This window comes from Haliotis asinina, chromosome 12 (assembly GCF_037392515.1).
Source record: "Haliotis asinina isolate JCU_RB_2024 chromosome 12, JCU_Hal_asi_v2, whole genome shotgun sequence".
NCBI classification, from domain to species: domain Eukaryota; kingdom Metazoa; phylum Mollusca; class Gastropoda; order Lepetellida; family Haliotidae; genus Haliotis; species Haliotis asinina.
The window spans coordinates 42217095-42240113 of NC_090291.1; the positions used below are offsets into that span (position 1 = coordinate 42217095).

At 38.2% G+C, this 23019-nt stretch overlaps 2 protein-coding genes across 3 annotated transcripts in view; one reads left to right on the forward strand and one right to left on the reverse strand.

Annotated features, from left to right (window-relative positions):
• Nucleotides 1-23019, reverse strand: part of LOC137258516 (sorting nexin-16-like) — a 252850-nt gene that overhangs the window by 16839 nt on the left and 212992 nt on the right. Inside the window, exon 1 of one of the 2 annotated variants that reach the window (XM_067796219.1) lies at nucleotides 2157-2240. The exons of the other annotated variant lie outside the window; for it this stretch is intronic. The gene's annotated coding sequence lies outside the window, so the exon portion shown is untranslated. Of the gene's footprint in view, nucleotides 1-2156; nucleotides 2241-23019 lie in introns of those variants that run through there. 2 annotated transcript variants of the gene reach the window in all.
• LOC137257933 (Y+L amino acid transporter 2-like) overlaps nucleotides 10236-23019 on the forward strand; it is a 43138-nt gene continuing 30354 nt past the window's right edge. Inside the window, exons 1-2 of the mRNA XM_067795445.1 lie at nucleotides 10236-10906; nucleotides 16642-16767. Coding sequence (XP_067651546.1) covers nucleotides 10429-10906; nucleotides 16642-16767 — 604 coding nt within the window. The 5' untranslated portion in view covers nucleotides 10236-10428. The remainder of the gene's footprint in view (nucleotides 10907-16641; nucleotides 16768-23019) is intronic.

The window sequence follows — 23019 nt, forward strand, 5'->3', positions numbered from 1 at the left end:
CATTTGACAAAATCATGACGCGAAATCTGCAGATGATCATCATGGCCCTATCAACATAGTGGCTACAGGACAATCATGGTTGGACTTTGACCATATACAATGACATTTTGGTCTTTGCTGATTACATTATTATGATTATAAACAAGGTAAATTATATGTCATTGCTAAATGGATGAAGGTCTCCCAGCTCATCACTGTTCCTTGTTTAACATGTTGGACACGAACATGACAAAACCAGCTGTTCTCAACGTCTATAAATGTTTTGATAATTCTTGTATGTAGAGCATTTTCCACATCCCAGAACAGTGACAATACCAAAATACTAAATATTCAACTTATTTAATAATACTTTCCCAAATACGTTTTAGTATATTAAGGTATTTATTATTACAAGCATATATTTTTTAAGACTAAATAATATTCAACCTTTCATGTAAATAAACAAGTTCTAAAATGACAATCCAATCATTTCGGAGAAAGATTTCATCACATAACCAGCATATTTATTTAAATCATCATATTATGCCTAAGAATATGCTTATTATGAAAAGTCTAAGTCTAAACTTAAACCCTTGAAATAATCCTAATACACAGAATGCATTTCGAGCAGGGTTATGGGCAGAAACCTTACCCATTTCTGACAACATGAAACAAACAAAAGGTATCTCTGAATGAAAACTTTTTTTTAAAAAAGTGACTGGCCACAGGGAAAGTGACTTGACGTGATTTTATGACAATGTTTGATGTTAAGGTTTACTGGACAATTTATCAATGAATGTCCTGAAAACTGATGAAATGGTACACTGTATTGTAATAAATAGACACTTTGATAACAGGAACGTTATATTTACTATGCTTGGTTCCATGAATATATGGAGGTTACTAAACAATCTTTCGTCAGTTTGATACTAAATCTTTCATGAGTTCAATGAAAACATTATTTCACTGAGGCGAGTTTAGTATTCTTTTTATTACTCTCAAACATAAATTGTTAGAAATGGCTGCTTAAATGCCTACAGTGTGAGGACTTTCCACGAGTCAAGCAAGGTCTAGTACCATTGCGACAGCAGCATTAGCATTGTGACGTCATAACTGTGAACCATTACAATGTCATACGTTCAGCAGTATTACATTAGTTTAATATTGCCATAAAAATATTACACTGCAGTATCTTCCTCGGGCAAGTTACAATATTGCAGGTCTTTGAAGGGCATTTAGAAGTGAAATGCATAAGAATGAAGATTTTATGGATATCAACTTCTTTATATGAGAACACAACGTTTCGGAGTTAATGCTTACTCCTTCATCACCTGATGAACTTCTTTATATGAGAACACAACGTTTCGGAGTTAATGCTTACTCCTTCATCACCTGATGAAGGAGTAAGCATTAACTCCGAAACGTTGTGTTCTCATATAAAGAAGTTGATATCCATAAAATCTTCATTCTTAATATTGCAGGTCACTTGAGACCATAGTTATTTCTCTATGTCAGTTCTCTACCTTTCTACATACTGGACACACATATCTGCATCAATTAAAATTAAAAATATAAATAAAAACTATATAACAAGATTAAAGAAACATATTTTCATCTTGTTCGTTTCAGATCAATCGCATACTCATATCTCGATCATACTCATATCACTGAAGCGGTCATTTGAGTAATCATTCCCTCAGTCATACTTGACTACAATTACTGCAGATTGACCTGTCTGTCATTACATGAGTAACAGGTCAGACACGGGTGACCCGGCCAGTAATTACCTGGCCATCTGAGTAACCCACCACAAACCATAATAACATAAATAGTTTACGGTGAGTCGTGACTCATTTTTGACAGCCACTGGTTGATTCAGTCCCGCAGTAAATACATTCTTCAAGATTCTGCAAATATGATGTAACGATTCAGGGACAGTACAAAACCCAAAGAATAAAAATTCTGTCACTTCCTCATTAACCACCACCATTTATGAAAAGAGTCTGACTCGTGTCAATGAATGGCGAATCTATCCCTATTTCGAATTGCCAAGCTTTCAGAACGTTTTCGTTTTTTTCACCTGGACAGTGTGCCCCGCTTCTGAAACAAAACATGCTATCCAGAGTAATCATTTCGGAACCTTTGATCGGATTAGTTAAATCAATTGAAAAACCCACCAACGTCGATCAGACAAAAACTTCCCTTTCTTTAACAGGTGAGAGCCACTTGTTATGATATTTTCACGTGATTTTAGCGGAAGTGGTACAGCTCCACCTACCGTGTAACGTGACAGGCCCAGTTTTGCCTTCACAAGACGCGCGGAGAAGGGAATCAAGATCGAATCGCATGTGTCAGTGTTTTTATTTTCAAACTTTGTCATTATTAACACGAATTCAGTAAGGTGCGATCCAAAAGCGAATGTTACCAGAAAAAGATATATTTTTATGGTATTTGATGTTACTCAATTAACATGAAACTAGATAATTTCAACTCTCTCGGGCAATATTGTCTGTACTGCAGAACAGTTGTTACACCTATTGAGCTAATGATAATAAGATTTACATGAATATTCTCCATATGAGTATATGTTATTTGATATTTTCGAATTCAAACAAAATATTAGAGTTTAGGTTGAAGTACAATGATTTCACGATCTCTACAACATTGTTGACTGAAGTTCAAAAACCACAGTTGACATAATACTTGCAACATTGTAGACGCCATGCATATAACATTATAACTCACCAGTTGAAGATGTCACTGTTTGTTTACAATGTTACTACACATTGTGTAGTGAAAACTGAATGTAGCTCTTAGGGAACAATATAGCAATATGCAGTCTATGTCTCACCCGACCAGTTCGAATAACTCGGATGCAGACTTGCGGATTTTTTGTTTGCAGTTGTGTTTTTCTTTTTTTCCCACCTCAGTAATAACAGTAATTGCCACGAGTCAATCCTTTTGTTATTCAACACATACTTCCATATTCATACTTCCGTTTCTTTTACTTAAAGATGCCCAGTGGTATAAGAATGATCTTATGTAAAATAACCAAAGGTTCGCGTATGATTGTATGTAGTGATTTTCTATTCACATTGTGTACGAATTTGTACGATAAATAATTCATGCTACATGTCTACAGTATTTTTACAAGAATTATAGGCGAAAAGCGGACACGCACACATACCAATGTATGAAACTTACCTGTTAGGAAGAATATAGATTAAAACATTAGCGTAGTATCTATATTGCCTTCATGATTAATTAACAGGTGGACGGATCAATGTGTGTCAGAGAGTGTATTAGCGTTACAAGGGATTTGCGTGCGAGAATTCGACGGAAACTTCTCGGTGTGGGGAACTATTTCTTACAGATGAAGAACAGATTGTATCCATTTCCAGTTCAGTTTAGCAAAACAGTATTCCATCTTGACAACTTAGAATAATTATATGATGATGTACTATCATTAATCAGATATTAATATTTGTGAGGTAATTGTCACAGTACATTTCTATGATGACCGTAACTTGAAACCTGTTTGTATCTATACAGGTATGTAGTCGACACAATTGCCCGTTTTCTGTAACCATTTGTGATTTTTGGTTTACAATGGTGTGTACATTGACATGACTAGGGCTATTGTTATAATTAAATGTTCAAAACATTACACAAGTCAATATGACGTAGGTTTCCCGAAAGGGGAGTTAAGTCTGATGCTGCATATTTAAGCATCTTGGCCAGCGGCGATAACACTCACATTATGGTCGAAAACGAACAAGATCTTAATCTGCTTAACAGATCATTTCAGAAGGTGTGAAACTTATATGACTGCCATTCAGCTGGTAAAGCAGAGCGCTACTAAGTCGCTGTTCGAAGGATATTCTTGGAGTGGCCTGGAGTTCAACATACTTAACCCAATGGTTTAATTTGAAGTACCAACCATGTTGATCTCATGTTAAAACGAATTATACATCTCAGTAACACAAAGTACTTAAGGATCAGAGCGGAAGTCGCCATCGTAAAAGTTGTGTACATAACTTGTGTTAACACAACTTGGATTGTGTCAAGACATGTGATACTCTGGCCATACTTATCAAGTAGTCAGTAAGATGTACCCTTCTCCTAACAAACACGCCATTGATACTGATGTCTTTGTATTAATAGTTCCACAGTTCAATAGCGTTCATATTGCTTATTTGTGAAATATATCTCGATATTCTGCCAAAACTATAATTATGGTTTTGGGAGCACGTATCAATAGTTTTATATACTCTGTGCGTAAAAAGACGCATATACGCCTATGCGCATCGTCGCCCATTCCGTTATCGGGTAACCTAATGCTTGAAGTGCTCGTAACATTACTGCACACATCACCAAAATGTAACCTCGCAGAGTGCTTATTCAAAAATGAAATGGAAAAAAATAAACGAAACTGATAGCATCGCTCCTATTGTTCAGGGGCCGAATGGGTAGCCTAGTAGTTCAAGCGTTCGCTCGTCAAGCCGAAGACCCGGTTCGATTCCTCACATGGGTACGACGTGTGAGGTCCATTTCTGGTATTCCCCGTCGTGATATTGTTGGAATATTGCAAAAACGGCTTGATACTATATTCACTCACTCCCCAAGAACATTAAATTATATGTACCATGCCCTGTCCTCCTTTGACCAGACTAATATTATTCTGGTACTTTCATACAAAAGAAGCCAATTTTCATTGGATGCTTATAAAGAGAGATAGGCACATAATATCGAAGAAGAAAAAGTGCTATCCTGACAAAATATGTGCGTGTTTAGAAATAATCTTTTTGAGGCTAGGCTGATGTCAAAGACGTGATATTCACATTAATTGTGAGTGAGTTTAGCTCTACGCTGCTCTCAACAATATTCTGGCTATATGGCGGCGATCTGGACTGGACCAGACCATCCAGTGATTAACAACGCGAGCATTGATCTACGCAACTGGGACACGATGACATGTGTCAGTCAAGTCAGCAAGCCTGACCACTTGTTCCTGTTGGTCGATGACTAGGGTTCGATTCCACACATGGATAAAATTTGTGAAACCCGTTTCTGTGTTTCAAATCTTCAAAGACCATATATTGTTTTTGCTGGGTTGTAGACAACATTTTAATTACGAATGAATATTATAAATTTATTACTTTGTTTGATCGATTGGTCACATAATCATAACAGGTCCGGGTATTCAGACGGGGACCCGGGTCCGACTCTTTACCCGCCCATCGGGGTTTTCCGGTTAGCCCGTCCCAGCATTACCACAATGACTAGAGTGGTGGGTTAGCTTAGTGGTTAAAGCTTTCGCTTGTGACGCCGAAGACCCGGGTTCGATTCCCCACATAGGTACAGTGTGTGATGCCCCTTTTTTGTCGTCCATAAAACCGGCGTAAAACCATACTCACCCAATCACTTACTCACTCATTTAGAGAGTTTACAATTCAGAAATGACTTTGCGGGTGGTAAAATAATAAAGTTCTGTTGGAGTTCAAAGCAATCGCTGGCCAGATGAGATTACCTTCCGTATCAATTCGCCAGTAAACACGCAATTCAGGGAATAACAATAACTGAAACATCCATCTATAGCAATATCCCTTTCCATTCAGATAAATATCTTCATCATACATCTGACAACGCGGGAGATTTAACAGCAAAAATATTAATATTTGTGTAAAATAAAACAACAGCTGCAGCTTGAGGTAGGTAAATATCTCCTCTGGCACCCTATCTTCTGCTGTAACAAATAAAAATCGGGCACAGATATGGCCTCGTAAATCGTAACAGAACCTTGGATGTAAGGGACCTTGCAATCGAGGCGACATTTATCGCCTTGAATCACGTAAATCACCAAACAATAAGATATTCACTTTGTTTGACGTAGGAGATATATAATGCAGCGATTTCTATATCAACTTACGTGTTAATGAAAGATTTTGGAGGTGAACTGATTATCTGCACACAGGTGATATCGATAGCTATTTTCAATAGTTGGACTCTTAAATTTCGACCTCTTTATGTTAAATCCCCTGGTCCAAAACTCAGGATCAAAACAAGTATGGATAACCTAGTGGTTAAAGTGCTTGCCGCAGACCCGGTTCGATTCCCCACATAGATACATAGTGTGAAAGGGCATTTCTGATTTTGCCCGCTGTGATATTGATGTAACCTTGCCAGAAGAGGAGTCATGCAATTCTCACATAAATGCAAATATGCATACTACATTCGTCATAAGCTTTGTTACTGATCAGATATTTTCATTATACGTAGAAGAATATTTGTCTCCTCGGGGACATTCAAAATGTAAGGCTGGGATGAAGATGATGATGATGATGATGATGATGATGATGATGATGATGGTGGTGGTGGTGGTGATGATGATGGTGGTGGTGGTGGTGATGATGATGATTTCCATACCCTTCCCATGATTTTCAAGCGCTGTTACAGTTAATAAACTGCCGTGACAAAAAGTATTTGAAATCCCCTTTGAGCCAGCAAAATATACCACAGACAAGTCTAAAATATTCAACAGTATATTGAGTCAACAATGAGCAAGTTACAATGAATCCCAATACAGATTTCTAGTACAATACAATTGAGTCCAGGGTCGTAAGAGGCCAGGCGGGCAGCTGGTAAGACACAAAGAGGCAATCTTATAGATTCATTCGAGCAACTCGTGGCTGCAGCGCCATTCACTTAGAACTTTCTGGGTAGCCGGAAGTAAACAAGATAAACAGCCATCCAAGGGAGGCAACCCTGGAAAGCTATAAAAAAGACGTGCCGATAAAATATTATTGCTATTGATCATACATGATGCGAAATGTGACTCATAACAACTATCACCAAATCAATGATTATACAAATTAGAAAAAGGACACCATCGTAACAGCATACACATTTGAATATTGGTGAGTACTAACTAGACACCCCACCCCTCCAACCCCCGCCCACTTACACTACGTATCCTAATTGATAATGCATTTAATAAGGTTTCCAACAACTAGACGTCGCCATAAGCTGTCCCGACTGTTGCAAATGCCTAACTACCTGTGTACAAAAAGTGTCAATCCTTGACAATATATGTTTCACAGTCATTGAACCACATTAATTTCCCTTCCATCCAACCTTTCCTTCAACAGTTCTAAATAAAATAGGTTCACGTTCACTGTGGCTCCTTTTCAATGCAAATGAAGTTATTTGTTTCTCTCAATTTTATTTTATTTCAGGGACTAATCGTAAATTTATCCATGCCAGTCCAACCTGCATTTACTATTGTTTACTACACAGTGATGGAAGGAGACACAGGTTGGTCCCTTATAACACTGAAACTTTAGTTAACAGTGATGAGAACCTACATCAGACTCAACAGCCTAAACAGCCTGGTTCCCTGGGTCGGAGCATAGCGCAGACGTACCAGACCCAGGGTACCAGGCTGCAGCCTAACCCCCCAAAAGACGAACGTTTAAGATTTCTAAATGGAACAAACAGTTTGGTTTTAATTGGAACAAACACGAAAGAAAAAATAAATGGATAAAACGCTTGCACGTAAAGGTGACATCTCTGGCTGATTGAGTGTGCATGTGAGCATCGTTCTGCGCATCTGGGACACGATGACACATGTCAACCATGTCAGCGTTCCGATCCCGTTAGTCGCCTTTTACGACAAGCGTGGGTTACTGAAGATCAATTCTAACTCGGATATTCACGGGTTTAACATGTTTTGAAAGAACTGATTGTACAGCAGTGCTGTTGATGTTGAGTATTGAAGTTTTACCATCAATATTCTACTGTCACCCAACGAGAGGGTGATGCCTTTAATTGCTTGTTTTTTCGATGTGGAAAGGTGAAAGTTAAATATTTTTGCATGGCAGTAGGCTACTACTGTGCTATATGCTCTACGGAGAGTGAATGAGTATGTTCGGTTTAATACGATTGGAGCTGACATTTGGAGGTTGTAGACATTTACAGCAATGGCACAGACACACCCACAGAGCGAGTTCCGGGTTCGGACCCAAAGAACACACACACACACACACACATAGGTCTTGGGGACGTAGACCTGCAGCTACACTCAGCAAATTCTGGCTCCTTCCCACCGGTTCCAGCTCTCTCTGAAAATATGGCTCTCTCCCGCTGCTCAGTTTATTGCACTTTAGTGGAATTATCAGCCGTTTAGTGTGAAATACATTGCATTGAAGGTGATTAGAATGGTTTGCATTCATGCACGTTGCTTTTATGTAAGTTTGCTAATGACCGAAAACCTTACCTGGCCTGTATATAGAACGTTACTCAAATACGCATGTAATCGATGTATGAAACTAATAAACAGCAGTTCCGGCTTGATGCTCTCATTTGCATATTTATCGAAAACTGAAGTTTATGTTGTTTTTTACCACATTCATACCACTCTCCATGTGGTAAATATGTAAAGTTATCTTTGTTTGTTGCTGAACTGACACCCAATCCCGATAGTCGCTTCTTACGACAAGCATGCATGGGTTGCTGAAGACGTGTGACATGGCGTCCATGACTTTGTCAAACCTATTGACCAGCAACGTGAGTAAATACTCGTAACAATTGCATTGAATCAATCAATGTCAGTGTCATTTCCTCATTAGCATAAGCGACTCTGTAGAGAATGTTTCTAATCTATATCAACATATCTTCTAAACATGATCTCGTGAATATGTTGAGTGAGTGAGTGAACTGGACAGTTCCATCACAGTGTGTCAGTTTGATGTTATGTGAGGTTACATGGCATACCTGTCACCTCTCACGCATCCTGAGTCTCACGCATTTGAACCTCATATCACGCACTCACGCGCAGGTACCCTCATGTCACGCACTCACGCGCAGGTACCCTCATGTCACGCACTCACGCGCAGGTACCCAAATCTCACGCATTGCATGTTTTTGAAAATAATGCTACCAGAAAATGCATCTCAAAATGCCTAAAAACCGTTCTCGGAATGGCGGGGGAGCGGCGGGGGAGGGGACCAGGACCTGGACCCCGGCTTTCCAAAAATCTCCAGCACCGGGAGCTCTGAGGGTTGACAGCTATGCCATGGTGATGACGTGACCTGAAGTGCAACCAGGGCGAATCTAGGATTCGAACCCATGACGCTAAGTTTTAGAGAATTCGGAGTAACTGCGTATCGAAAAGTAACGTCTTAGGCGACAGGCCCACCAGTTAGGACTGATTTCGCTCATTAATGCCCACACGTTGAAGAATAAACATTTTTACTATCAACCGAGGATGTCAGTAACTCAAAGTTGAGTTACCAACATCCTCGGGCGATTTTACAATGTTTATGTTTCAACACATAGACATTAATAATCACATTCAGTGCATTCAATGTATTCCCACCATCAATGTTTATCAGTGTGTTAAGTAATTTTGATTGTTTACATGTGGAAGACTGCTAACTCGATTGAGTAATCGCCAAGCGACCCACCTGCCGCCATGTTGCGATGCTGGTAACGCACGTTAGCCGTATCACTTTAGGTACAGTGTTCTTGTGGGTTATTGAACAGGACACTTTCAGTGTCCTTGTTGGCACAAGAAAACTATTAGGAAAAGGGGTATTTTAATACTGTTCACATCTGGATTAATTTTTTATCATCAAAACTCTGTTCCACGTGAGATTGCACGTGTGAGATCAGACGATATCTCTTAGGAGATTTTGCACAATGCGCTGACAATGCCATGACATCATGAACTTGATGAAGTCACAATGCTAGGACATCGATGTACGGCAAGTACTGTGTTCAGGGATGAATATTTTCATTGAAAACTAATGAGGAGTGATTTTTTTATGATTTTTGCCTCGGATATTTGTTACCTCATCAACTCGTGCTGATATATTTGATATCAGAAGACACTCGGGTGAGATTCTCTGTATAACTAAATAACATTTGTTTTAGGTGTGATCGAACAAACAGTGTGTAGACATAAAAAAATAAATAAATGTGCATATCGGTGGTTATGTTTGTCACTCCACGAACGCACATGATCCTAACGTTAGTAAAGAGTCCGGGTATTGACACGGGTACCCGCGTTCCAACGCCGTACCCACATGTCCCGGGTATCCGGATTACTTGTCCCAGCCTTAATATGAATATGACAAAAAAAGTATGTTTCCGAGGATTTTTTTAGGCTTAACAAATTTCAAATGTCGCGCGCTGAAAAGTGAGAAGCCTACAGTCGTGGTCACGTGATTTGGTATACGATCAAAACAACCGGAAGCACGCTGGCATTCCCGCGTCAGACGACAGATGTGAATGGAACAGAGAGGGGATATATCACTGGGGGACAGAGCGGGGTGGTCACAGTCGGCACGGCGTCATTGTCATAACAGTAACCAACGTGCGTTTGTTTATCAGCGAAACCGGTAGCGTGAGATAGTAGTGAACGATCGCCAGTGCTATAGTACTATCAACATGGGGGACGAATATGAAGTCATAGCCGAGGAACCTAAAGTCGAAGTTGAGAATGATACCACCCAAGGTGTTCAGCTTAAAAAACAACTGGGACTTTTTAATGGAGTGGCTATTATTGTTGGAATTATTATCGGCAGTGGGATATTCGTGTCTCCAAAGGGAGTGTTACTGGAAGCGGGATCCCTCGGCAGTTCACTCATCATTTGGGGTTTGTGTGGTGTTATTTGTCTGATCGGTGCCATTTGTTATGCCGAACTTGGGACAAGCATTTTGAAGTCTGGAGCTGATTATTCTTATATCTTTGAGGCATTCGGTGACATGCCGGCATTTCTTTATCTATGGGTCGCCATAGTTATTATCATTCCGACAGGCAATGCGATTACGGCAATGACTTTTGCAAACTACATCCTTCAACCAGCGTTTCCAGATTGCGGGGCGCCCGACACTGCAGTCAGTCTACTGGCTGCTCTATGTATCAGTAAGTTTATTATATTCATATTGTTGACTCTGTATGCCTAACCAATACGTTTTGTACAAGATCGTCATCATTAATGCGGTGTATTATCAGTTTCGTCACTATTGCATCATCGTACATGCTTCCATGCCCACGTGGGTGAAACTACATACAACATTCGATTGAGCGCTGCCTGATTTCCTTTGATGTTTTCGATATCTACGCTGTATGGAGCTTTATGACGCACAATTAAGCGTTATAAAAACCGAGCGCTTAAAAATGAGGTGCAACAGGTGGTAGATCTTTACGAACCCTTTGAGAAAATTACTGTACGATCCTGAATGTTTAGAGAAATGGATGTGCATCTATTTAATTGGTTTTTTTTTCGCTGTAGTTCTGTTTTTGTTCCTGGGAATGGCCCACTCGGGAATAAAGTAAACAGGAAGGAATGGCAGCTGGCAGACTTAGTTGTTTTGTTCTCTTAGTCTTACCGTTAATAGGACTTCATAATATGGAATACGTACGTTATTACATAGATATTGAATACAAATATATACCGCGCAGTGGTAAATAGTGTATTTATGTGGATATAGATCAAGGCTGTAATCTAGATGTAGCAGCGGAAACATATGGAAGGATTCCGCTGTCTTTGAGACCTGACTGTATGGGATTCTGGGAAGTGGGAGTTTTCCTTGATAGTAATGATACAACTACAAGATCGTTCATCTGTTTCTTCCTTCAGCGTAATATTATGGGTTTCATTGATGTAAATTTTATTTTTTTTATTAAAAACCCTTGGAGACTGATTTCAATCTGATCATAGGTTAAAAAAGCCAGTGATCACTTCTTTTACAGTGTCCAGAAAATTCTAGCTTTTTTTTAATAGGAAAAATTATAAATGATGATTGAACTGAAAAATGTGTCATTGATAATTTGTGATGTAATATAGCTTTCATATATTTAGATTGTACAATTAAAGTTTTATTCATGGGATACTACTGATATGTTCAGTTACGCTGTTTTGTCAGTAATCCATACAGAAACTTTCCGCACTCAGCGGTGATGTGAAGTACATTAATTTGTTTTATACTTTTTTTTTCTGATGTTTGTTCAGTTCCCAGATATTTACTGATAAACAATCAATGTTCAGTTAATGATTATCAGACTCCATTATCTTTATCAAAATCCATCCCTACCACTTTGTAATGTCAGCCGTTACAGGAAATATGGAGGGTCCTGATAAGAAATTGTTCAGCATACAGAATTCAAAAGATGTATATCAAATTTCTAGACCTATGTATTTCTTGTCACAAATTTGGTGCCATGAGTATCATTTTATCATCCAAAACTGTGTTCCACAGGAGATATTGCTTGTGTGATATCGGATGATATCTCCTAGGAGATATCGTTTTGACAGTAGATTTTGTACAATGCCCTGACAATGCGATGATGTCATGTAATTGATGACGTCACAATGCAATGACATTGCAGATCTAATGGCGGTACCATGTTCAGAGATGTATAGTTTTCACTGAAAACTAATGAAGAATGATTTTGGATGATAAATCTCACCTTGTGTCTACTGATATCAGTTATATCAACACTGATGAAGGTAAAAGTTTACTTGGCAAGCCTCAGATCAACTTGTGTTGATATGTGTAGACTTTTGGGTGAGATTCTCTATGTGCACTCCTCTGGAGTCACTATGATCATTTCTGGTCTTTGTCCATTCTGTACGTATGCATCAGCTGGATGCACAAATTGGCTTGTTAAACATGATATCAGCATTGGTGCAACACCCACTGATCTCTGTCAACATTCCCAGATCACGCTGTACTCCTTATCTGTTCCAGTCTTGGAACAGTGGTTGAAAAAATATCCTTGATGATGATGATGATGATGATGATGATGATGATGATGATGATCCCTACTGTGGACTCTGAATGGAACAAGAGCATGATACAATCAATCAATCAATCAATCAATCAAAAATTTAAGCTCGAAACAACTGACAAGAAATCTAAACATTCAGCAAATTCAATAAGAAATAAGAGAAGCTTAGTATAGATAAGGATTAAAAATCTGGATGTAAGGTTTTGAAGCTTTAGAAAAGTATGATTTAAAACTAGGATTCTTTGTCTCCCCCTTTTTTATTTCTGTATATTAAAGTGCAGCATCTGCTAGAGTCATTTGTAGGGGATTAGCCTTCAGCTGTCACCTTGCTCACTGCAATTGTGGAGGTGTAAATGTGGGAAGTACTCCTTCAAGCTGTGATCTTGGCTCAGATCAAACTGACATCTTTGAGAGGTATTCAGAAGTTAGAGCATTAAGGAAGGACAACAATGCATGCATGACTACTCCATCACAGGGGTAGCCAGGTTTCACTAACTTGATAACGGTGTTAAAACCTCCACCCGGCATGCCCGGTTTCACTCCAACTGTGATAAAGGAGTTGTTCCTCCGCAATTTGTTTTCCTGCCTCAGTCCAGACCAGTTTTATTTCTTGTTTACAGACACAAAGAATTACAAGAACGTCACTAAAAAGCCATGGAATCACTTGCAATCAGTTCATATAAAAAATTATATAATTATAGAATAAGTTGTTTGATCACTCTTGCATGATTGATTATCAATGAATATGGGAGATTAATGGATATACTTCAGAAAGTGAACCATTAAAAATTACTTCAGAGGGTATGTATCTTATTGGTATGTTTGTTTGATCAGGACATAAATAACAGATGCAATTTCCTGGGTTGTAAAACTGCAATGTAAACAATATACTTCTCAATAGGAGATATCCCCAGTCTTCATGGTTGTCGTGAAAATCAGTGCTTGTTTTGTTTGCACAATATCGTGATAGCGTCCCATTAATTTCAACGAGAGTTTTGTGCTAGGGTTTCTGATTACAATCGATTATTGATTGATTACTTGGATCCAATAATCAATCTGCAGTCTGAGAAAGAACAATGCAATTATGATGTCAGAAATAATATCTATTATCAGTTTACTTTTTAATCAGTGATGCTTTTAATATGTGCCAAATAAAATAAGTTTTTCTGGATTCTGAACCTTAGGACAAGTCCCTGTAACTATTAGGGGTGCAGTTGTTCCACAGTTTTGTATATATTGCTCGGTACAATTTTGTATGGTTCATTAAAAATAAAATTTGATAGGATAAACATTTTGGTGGAATGGTTAAAGTTCTGAGAAGAAATCTTCTTGGTATTGGGACCCAAACGAAAATGCCTTTACATGATCTTGTTCATCCAATCGAATTAGCATGAATTGTTGGCATTAGTAGGACGGAAATGTCAGGAAGGATAGAAGATGTCATCTGGAATATATTGCATGGAATATTTGTGGTGATATTCTGCTAGTAATGTGCATGAGGCGAGTAAGGTGATATTTTTTACATTACATGAAAATGGAGCATATTCTATTTTACAAGTGAATTTCAGTGTAAAGAACTGAAGTAAAGAACTGAAGACAAACCACTGTGGTAAAACGTTTCAGCCCCAGTTGGTAGTCTTGAATGGTGTGTAACACTTTTTGTTCCCATCGCAAATCCCGAGGAGATAGATAGTTTCCTATACTACTGTTCACAACTATAAACCCATGTGGGGGTAATTTTCCCTTGTTTGACAAGTCGGCCCAATTACTTGTGATTATCTTCCCCATCTGACCTGAGCATGGGGCTTTCATGGTGGGAAACTAATGTGTGAGTGTTTTCATGGGACCTCTACGATATCTTTTGCTTGTACGGTAATTTACTTGGATTCATGGAATCTCTAGAAAGTGTCCCATCAACAAAATGTCATTGCTTTGTTGTCATCATCCATCAAATTCGGGTAGTTATGACTGTCAGTTTGCCGTCTGCTCCATGTGCAGTGCTCAGCTGCAGGAGTTGTCTGACCTCTGAGTTGAAATATGGTGCCATTGGTGGTTAAATTTGAATGTGCAGGCTTCAGATGGGTTTTGGTTCATTTACAAGGCACTTACCTCCAAATGCAATGGATGTCTAATTTGGTACATTGTTAACACCCCAGTCAGTAGATCAGTGTGCACTCTACTGAAAATACACGTTAGCTGCATGTGAGGGTCTATAAGGTTAACTGTCATGTTAATGTTACATCCTACTGGGTGCCCGTTGTCTGCTGGGTGATCAGAGACATGTTTCATACAGAGTGTTCAGTATCACATCCTACTGGGTACCTGTTGTGTGCTGGGTATTAGAAGTATGTTTCATGCAAAGTGGTCACCATTCAAGGGATTCTGCAGGACTAAAGTTGTTTAAGTGAGTGAGTGAGGTCAGTTTTAAGCTGCACTCAGCAGTATTTCAGCTATGTGGTGGTGGCATGTAAATAATCGAGTCGGGATCAGACAATCCAGTGATCAGGAGCATGAGCATTGATGTGCTCTGTTGGGAACCTGTGACTCAATCCTGTTAGTTGCCTCTTACGACAAACATTGTCACCATTTGTGTCAAGTATGGGATGTACCCTGGATCTTCACAGGTCCCAAAGTTGTTTCAATGGGCCAGTTGTGTGACTTGTGTGTGAGGCCCATTTCCTGTATCCTCATCTTACAGGATCTAAGGTGATGGTATTAATGTGCTCATCCCAACATGACGGCAGATAGATGGCGATTACTTCCCTCGAATTAGCAGTCTTCCATGTGTAAACAATGAAAATCATTTAACACACTGATAAACCTTGATGTGCAAATACATTGAGTGCAATGAATTTGCTTATTAATGTCTATGTGTTGAAAGAACAGGTATTTATGAAATAACACAAGGATATCAGTAACTCAAAGTCTGGATGTTGTTTGTGTTCATTTCTTTTAAACTGGCGTTTATTATTCTGTTCAGTGTTAAATGGTTTCCCAGTCTCATATGCCTACAGAAATTTGGTTTATTTTTTTATAAATAATTCCAAATATTTGTCCGATTTGAAAATACAGGGGTGCAAAATTGATAAGTTCTTCAAGTGTCCTTGAGGTCTTGATGAACTGAGAACACAAAAATAAATGCATCAAACACTTCAAGAGTTGAATCAGACCAGCATATAGTCTCTGAAATGAACATATTTGACACCAAAAAAATTCCAATTTAAATAATCATAACATATAATGGAAAGGAATCCAGACATTTTCTTCATTTTCAGAAAGTGTAGAAATCTAGATTTGCCACATATTACGGACTTGCATGGGCTTTTTTGGATTTATTTGTTTCAGGGTCTGCATGGCAGACAGGAGTTTAATCCTTGCCAAAGTGTATTTTGTAACCTGTAGTGTTGTCATTGGCTTGGCAACTCCATAGCAACATAAATGTCTGGTGAATAATTCAGTAATTCTGTTTGGAAAGTACCTGTGCAACCGTATTTCTGAAATTACATGTATACTCTATCAACCCAAGTATCTTCCAAATAACATCAACCGACCACATGCCATTTACGTATATCTTAATGTTCCCCTTTGACGTAATAAGAAAAAATAACTTTGTTGACCCACACACTAACTAATGTAAGTGTTACTATTCTAACATCAAAGGTGAACAGTATGATATATGTCAATGTCATGTGGTCAGATGGTGTTATTTGGAAGATGCTGGACAAAGGTTGTGTCCCAAAAGTTGGTATAATTAGAACCACCGTGTATTTTATATCAATCTTTGTGCAGTTTATGTGACACACTGCTGAGACATGATTTCTCATATACTTCTGATAATCTGTTTTACTGATGTCTTTTATTTCCAGCTCTTCTTACATTTATCAACTGTACAAATGTGAAATGGGCCACCCGAACACAAGACATCTTCACTGCCACGAAGGTGATAGCCCTTGTTATAATCATCATCACTGGTGTGGTCAAGCTTTGCATGGGTACGTCATTAGAGTTACTCTACAACTTGTGGTTTTGACAGAAATGTGTACTACTTATAATCTTTGATAAATTGCCCAGTAATTAAATTATCAGCACCAGTAGAAAGTTGCTATTTGTAGGGATTTTGCAGTATAAGATTGTGAAGACCGAGGACTAAAACTTCTAATTTAATTCATATGTGGACGTTCCAGGATTAGTGTGTTGTAAAATGCCACGCTAGTCAGTATTTGAGGTACTCCACCTCACAATCGGCCATGCCAGTTCAAATCAAGAACACCTACATTGGACTAGCCTGTGAAAGATTGAGAAGGATTTAGATGTGCCTTCCCCAAAATGTTACTTTACATTAAGTTTTAACTTTTCTCTGGATTCTCTGACAACTACCAATGCTTATCTTGGGAAACGCAGCCTTCTGAAGATCTGTGTTAGAATTGATCTTCAGCAACCCATGCTTGTCAGGAAAGGTGACGAATGGGATCATTTTTTCAGGGTCATTGACTTGCTTTGACATGTCATCGTATCTGTATTCCATTGGTTTATGTTGACCATGTCAGTCATGTCTGTAATAAACTGAAATATTTCTACAGACAGATAAATGTAAGACTGACTCTGGTGTTGATATGCTAGGTCCATGTTAACCTATTTATTTTGTACATGAAATCATTCCCAAGACTGAAGTTCATTAAGATTCAGGCTTACAACCAACAGGTACCAAATCCATGTGGTATGATCAGCAATTAATGATCATATTTGTTCCTTTATTAGTTACTTTTGTCAGTCATTGATCATATTTATACTTACATGTGTTCATTTTGTCAAAACAAGTCAATGCAATATGTTAGTCATGTTTGGCTTAAAGATGCCATAGTGTATTATGACATCCCAATCCTTGATTATTGACTCAACATTGTTCATGGTAAATTTAAAATGTTTGCGTGCAGAAATGAAATTGTAAGTATATAGTCCAATTCTTTTGCGCATGAAATGTTCATTACATCATTTGCAAATATATTGTTTTTTTTTATGTTACTGTTTTAACATACTTTAAAGCTGGTAAAGCTGTTAAAGCAATATCACTGGGTTGCTGTTTGTGTTTGAGTGCCGAGCTCGATGTAAGAGACGCTAACATACTTGCACCAGGTGCAGCCTAAGATAAAAACCTAGTTTCACCCACCAAATTCCAGAAGCACTGCTTTCATTGCAATGTGTAATGAAAGAAATATACTTTTGAATTGTTTTGATGTTTTATTGAGAAGTTTACCCGCTCAAAAAATGATTTGCACTTTGTGAAGTTAGTCTAATAACAAGGTTGCACTTTGTAATATTAGGCTTTACTAGTGCAAGTAACAAAGTATTAAATCAAGTCCTGGGGTGTATTGGTCAGATCTGTGAGAAGGCAATTATTCTCTACATTTGATACCTGAATTTAATCTTTCTAGTCAATGAGACATTTCAACTGGTTTGTGGCATTGTCAGTGCTGAATTACCTTTATGTTGTGTCCAAAGCACAAGTACATGTTATGCAATTTGTTTTGTTAAGTCAGACCGTTGAAGAAATTCAGTGTGGTGTTTATTGTGTTGAGGGGAACAGAAGTTGAAGGTAGATTGTTCACAGTGAAACACCTGCCACAATGTGGGATGATTTTATAGTCATTTACAACATGCACCCGAGCCTTTGAAATCTCAGCTGGTTGACGCGCCTTTTTAGTTGTGCTGACAAGTTCAATCCACTAGTGGTAGTTGTTGTCATAGCATTTCAGGGGGTGCCTTTCGGAACATTGTCAATGCTTGTATGTTGCTACAAATTGTAAGTGAGAATATACTATATATTCATGGCTTTTCTAGGCAGTACAAGCTAAAAAAACAAATGCCTGAATTTCTAAGGCTGGCAACCAGTATGTTTGGCCTCTGAAGTATTTTAAACAGCAATAAAAATTGAAAGACTGTGTGATTAGGGACATTGACAGTTTAGTTATGCAAGAGTTGTGTCCCTTGTGAACTGCAGGAACCTATGGTTGTAGGTTTTATTTATCTTGCCTAGCTGACTATAACAGTACAGGTTACGTTAATGACAGTTAAAGATGTGTGAGAACTGAGCATTTAAGTCTTCTGGCATTGGTCAAGCTGTCATATACCTGTAATATTGTTTATGTCTGTGATGAACCAGGCTCACACAAGAGATGACAGTGTCCTCAAAAGATGAGTGAGTGATTGTGTTTAGCCATGTGGGGAATCAGACTTTGGTCTACAGAGTGACAAGAGAACAATTTGACTACTAGGTTACTGCACCACCACACTCAAAAAGATGAAAATCTTTAGATTGTATAAACTATAAACATCTTACCTCTGCAGGTATCATAAGATACAGGACCTAGATTATCAAAGTTCTATTAGTGTTAAGATAGTAGTAAGCTAAAGTTTATCTATGGCACTTATGACAATCTTTGCGCTAAGAGAGCTTTGAAAATCTAGGCCCAGTTTGGCAGTATAATCTTAGCATTAATTTTGCTTTGTTAACCAGCTCTGATTGCATTCTTCATACTTCACTCCCGAGAGGTTGTGGGGTAGCCTAGTGAATAAGCATTCGCTCGTCGCACTGAGTACCAGTGTTTGATTCCCCACATGGCTATAATGTGTGAAAAACATTTCTGGTTTCCATTGCTAAGTGTGGCGTAAAACTAAACTCACTTTTCTTCACCCTGTAAATTTGTCACTGTCATGCAGAGGATTGATCAATCCCTGATAATCAGTCCTTGGTAAAAGGTTTGATAATGAAGTCAGTCTTTCCATTAAAACTTTGAATAGCATTTTATTAGAAGTTCAACAATGGACTGTTTTTAGTGAATGAGCTGAGAGAAATCCATGTTTCCACATGTTATATGCAAGTAGTGGTAGGCTGAATTTTTAAACCTGTTACATGAATAGAGTCACTTAAGCGGGTATGAAGCTGTTTGTTTCACAGACACCTCTCGTGGATAAATGAAAAGAAAATATTCAGCAGTCTTTAAAGCGTTTTGTATGGTTAGTCTTGTTGCAGTTCGAGGTGAGATAGGGGTTTAACGTTGTACTTAGGATTTCTTGCTCATATTACCATGTGCTTGCATGTATACATGTGGCTGCTTGTACTATCCCAGACATACACTAGTTTTATAGTGCTAGCTCACTGAGATATCTTGCTCCAGTTTAGCAGGAATAACCCTGTCAGACACATTACATAGACCCTGAGCTGACCACTCCCTGTTGTACCCGTTAATGTTGACCGCCAGACAGGGACCAGCAAGTCTTTTGGTATGACATGGCTAGGGATCGAACCTACAACTTTCCACTTTGTTGACAGATGCGCTAACCCCTACACCATGGAGGTCTTTGCAGTTTGAAACTTTCATTGTTTAATCTTGAAGATGTATTGAGTCAAAACAATTGAGCCTTGATCTGATAATTCAGTGATTAACATGACATGATCATAAAGGACCCTGCAATGCAGTATTTGCACATGTTATGGGTCACTTTAGCTGATTCAAGGGTTTCAGTTCTTAGACATTATTTATTTAGATAAATAGAAGTGGGGTTTCATTCTTTGAAATTCTTAATCTAATGTTCAGAGTTTCTGGAATGTGAGGTAATCTTGGAATGTGACATCATGTTTATGTTTAGGGGTTTTCGAGGGAACAGTTTTCTTCAGTGGGTATATGGCAAGTTTCAAGAAACAGTTTTCTTCAGTGGGTATATGGCAGTTTTCAAGAAACAGTTTTCTTCAGTGGGTATATGGCAGTTTTCAAGAAACAGTTTTCTTCAGTGGGTATATGGCAATTTTCAAGAAACTGTTTTCTTCAGTGGGTATATGGCAGTTTTCAAGAAACAGTTTTCTTCAGTGGGCATATGGCAGTTTTCAAGAAACAGTTTTCTTCAGTGGGTATATGGCAATTTTCAAGAAACAGTTTTCTTCAGTGGGTATATGGCAGTTTTCAAGAAACTGTTTTCTTCAGTGGGTATATGGCAGTTTTCAAGAAACAGTTTTCTTCAGTGGGTATATGGCAATTTTCAAGAAACTGTTTTCTTCAGTGGGTATATGGCAGTTTTCAAGAAACAGTTTTCTTCAGTGGGTATATGGCAATTTTCAAGAAACAGTTTTCTTCAGTGGGTATATGGCAGTTTTCAAGAAACAGTTTTCTTCAGTGGGTATATGGCAGTTTTCAAGAAACAGTTTTCTTCAGTGGGTATATGGCAGTTTTCAAGAAACACTTTTCTTCAGTGGGTATATGGCAGTTTTCAAGAAACACTTTTCTTCAGTGGGTATATGGCAGTTTTCAAGAAACAGTTTTCTTCAGTGGGTATATGGCAATTTTCAAGAAACTGTTTTCTTCAGTGGGTATATGACAGTTTTCAAGAAACAGTTTTCTTCAGTGGGTATATGGCAGTTTTCAAGAAACAGTTTTCTTCAGAGGGTATATGGCAATTTTCAAGAAACAGTTTTCTTCAGTGGGTATATGGCAGTTTTCAAGAAACAGTTTTCTTCAGTGGGTATATGGCAGTTTTCAAGAAACAGTTTTCTTCAGTGGGTATATGGCAATTTTCAAGAAACTGTTTTCTTCAGTGGGTATATGGCAGTTTTCAAGAAACAGTTTTCTTCAGTGGGTATATGGCAATTTTCAAGAAACTGTTTTCTTCAGTGGGTATATGGCAGTTTTCAAGAAACAGTTTTCTTCAGTGGGTATATGGCAATTTTCAAGAAACAGTTTTCTTCAGTGGGCATATGGCAGTTTTCAAGAAACAGTTTTCTTCAGTGGGTATATGGCAGTTTTCAAGAAACAGTTTTCTTCAGTGGGTATATGGCAGTTTTCAAGAAACAGTTTTCTTCAGTGGGTATATGGCAGTTTTCAAGAAACAGTTTTCTTCAGTGGGTATATGGCAATTTTCAAGAAACAGTTTTCTTCAGTGGGTATATGGCAGTTTTCAAGAAACAGTTTTCTTCAGTGGGTATATGGCAATTTTCAAGAAACAGTTTTCTTCAGTGGGTATATGGCAGTTTTCAAGAAACTGTTTTCCTCAATGGGTATATGGCAGTTTTCAAGAAACTGTTTTCCTCAATGGGGAAGGTGGCATAGGATAAGTTCTGGTTTTCCTGGGATCAGTTTCCAGAGTGGAGCAGCTGTCCGCTTACCTCTTAACCTAGACTTAAGATTAGTCTCTGAACATAAATAATTGTGATAGAAATCAGCAATCTTTTGTAAATTTAAACCTAGACTTGCCCCATTCAGGTATTTAGCATTGCAGAGAGGGCTGGGCAGAAAGGACTGTGATAACAAAGACCCTAAAGTATTTAAAAAGATTTGAACCGTGTATCCAGACCAGAATCATGCTTAGAACAGTTCTTCAAGATTCCTGAATCAAGGATATCTGATGATTGCTTTGTGCAAGCTGGTGGTACAGTGTTCATGGAACAAGTAGTGTTGGTATAGCAGCGTCAGGGCTATGTAGTTGCTTATTGAATGATAAGCTTTTGTAGGCATTGAATGCTCAATATGCAGTCTTTGTGTTCATGCAGGTCATTCACAGGTCATACCTTGAATTAGTTTGCTTGTGATTTTGAGATACACATGGGATTGGTTCACCAAGCAAGCTGTATTTTGTCCGGTAGATGTCTATTTAATGTTTTATTGATATGGTAATTTAAGAGACAAACTAGCCGCCCAACATCTGAAGTTGCGTCACTAGCGTGTCTTGGGTACATTGCTGGTGTGAAAGTATAGTGCCTGCATTATTGATCAGGTATAGATGAAGTGTTTACCTTGAGTTCATTTAAGTGCTTTGAATGGAACAGGATGGGAATGAATTACAAGGTTTAGTCATTTTTAGATCAGTTTGTCTAACTACGTTAATTCTCCAACTTCCAGCTCAGGAGTTTACACCCAAAACCTTTTTCTTATCTTTCTGTCTACTATTCTGTGTGAAAAATAAAATGTGAAAGGAAAATTGCATATACCACAAGCCATTTGAGAGAATGCTTTTTTCAATATAAAGATTTGGGCTCTGTTTAGATTGTTCTGAACCATCACCTTATAAGCTTGTTCTTGGCATTGTTCAAAGTTTTCAGTCATCTCCGAAGTACCTTTGTATTTTTGAGTGCAGACTTCTTTGTTTTTTCCTTGAAAGACTTGATGCTTATTGCTTTGCTGTTCCCATTTTAGATGACCATTGTGACCACATGTTCATAAGACTGAAGTGAGGTACCTGATACCCTGTCATTGGTA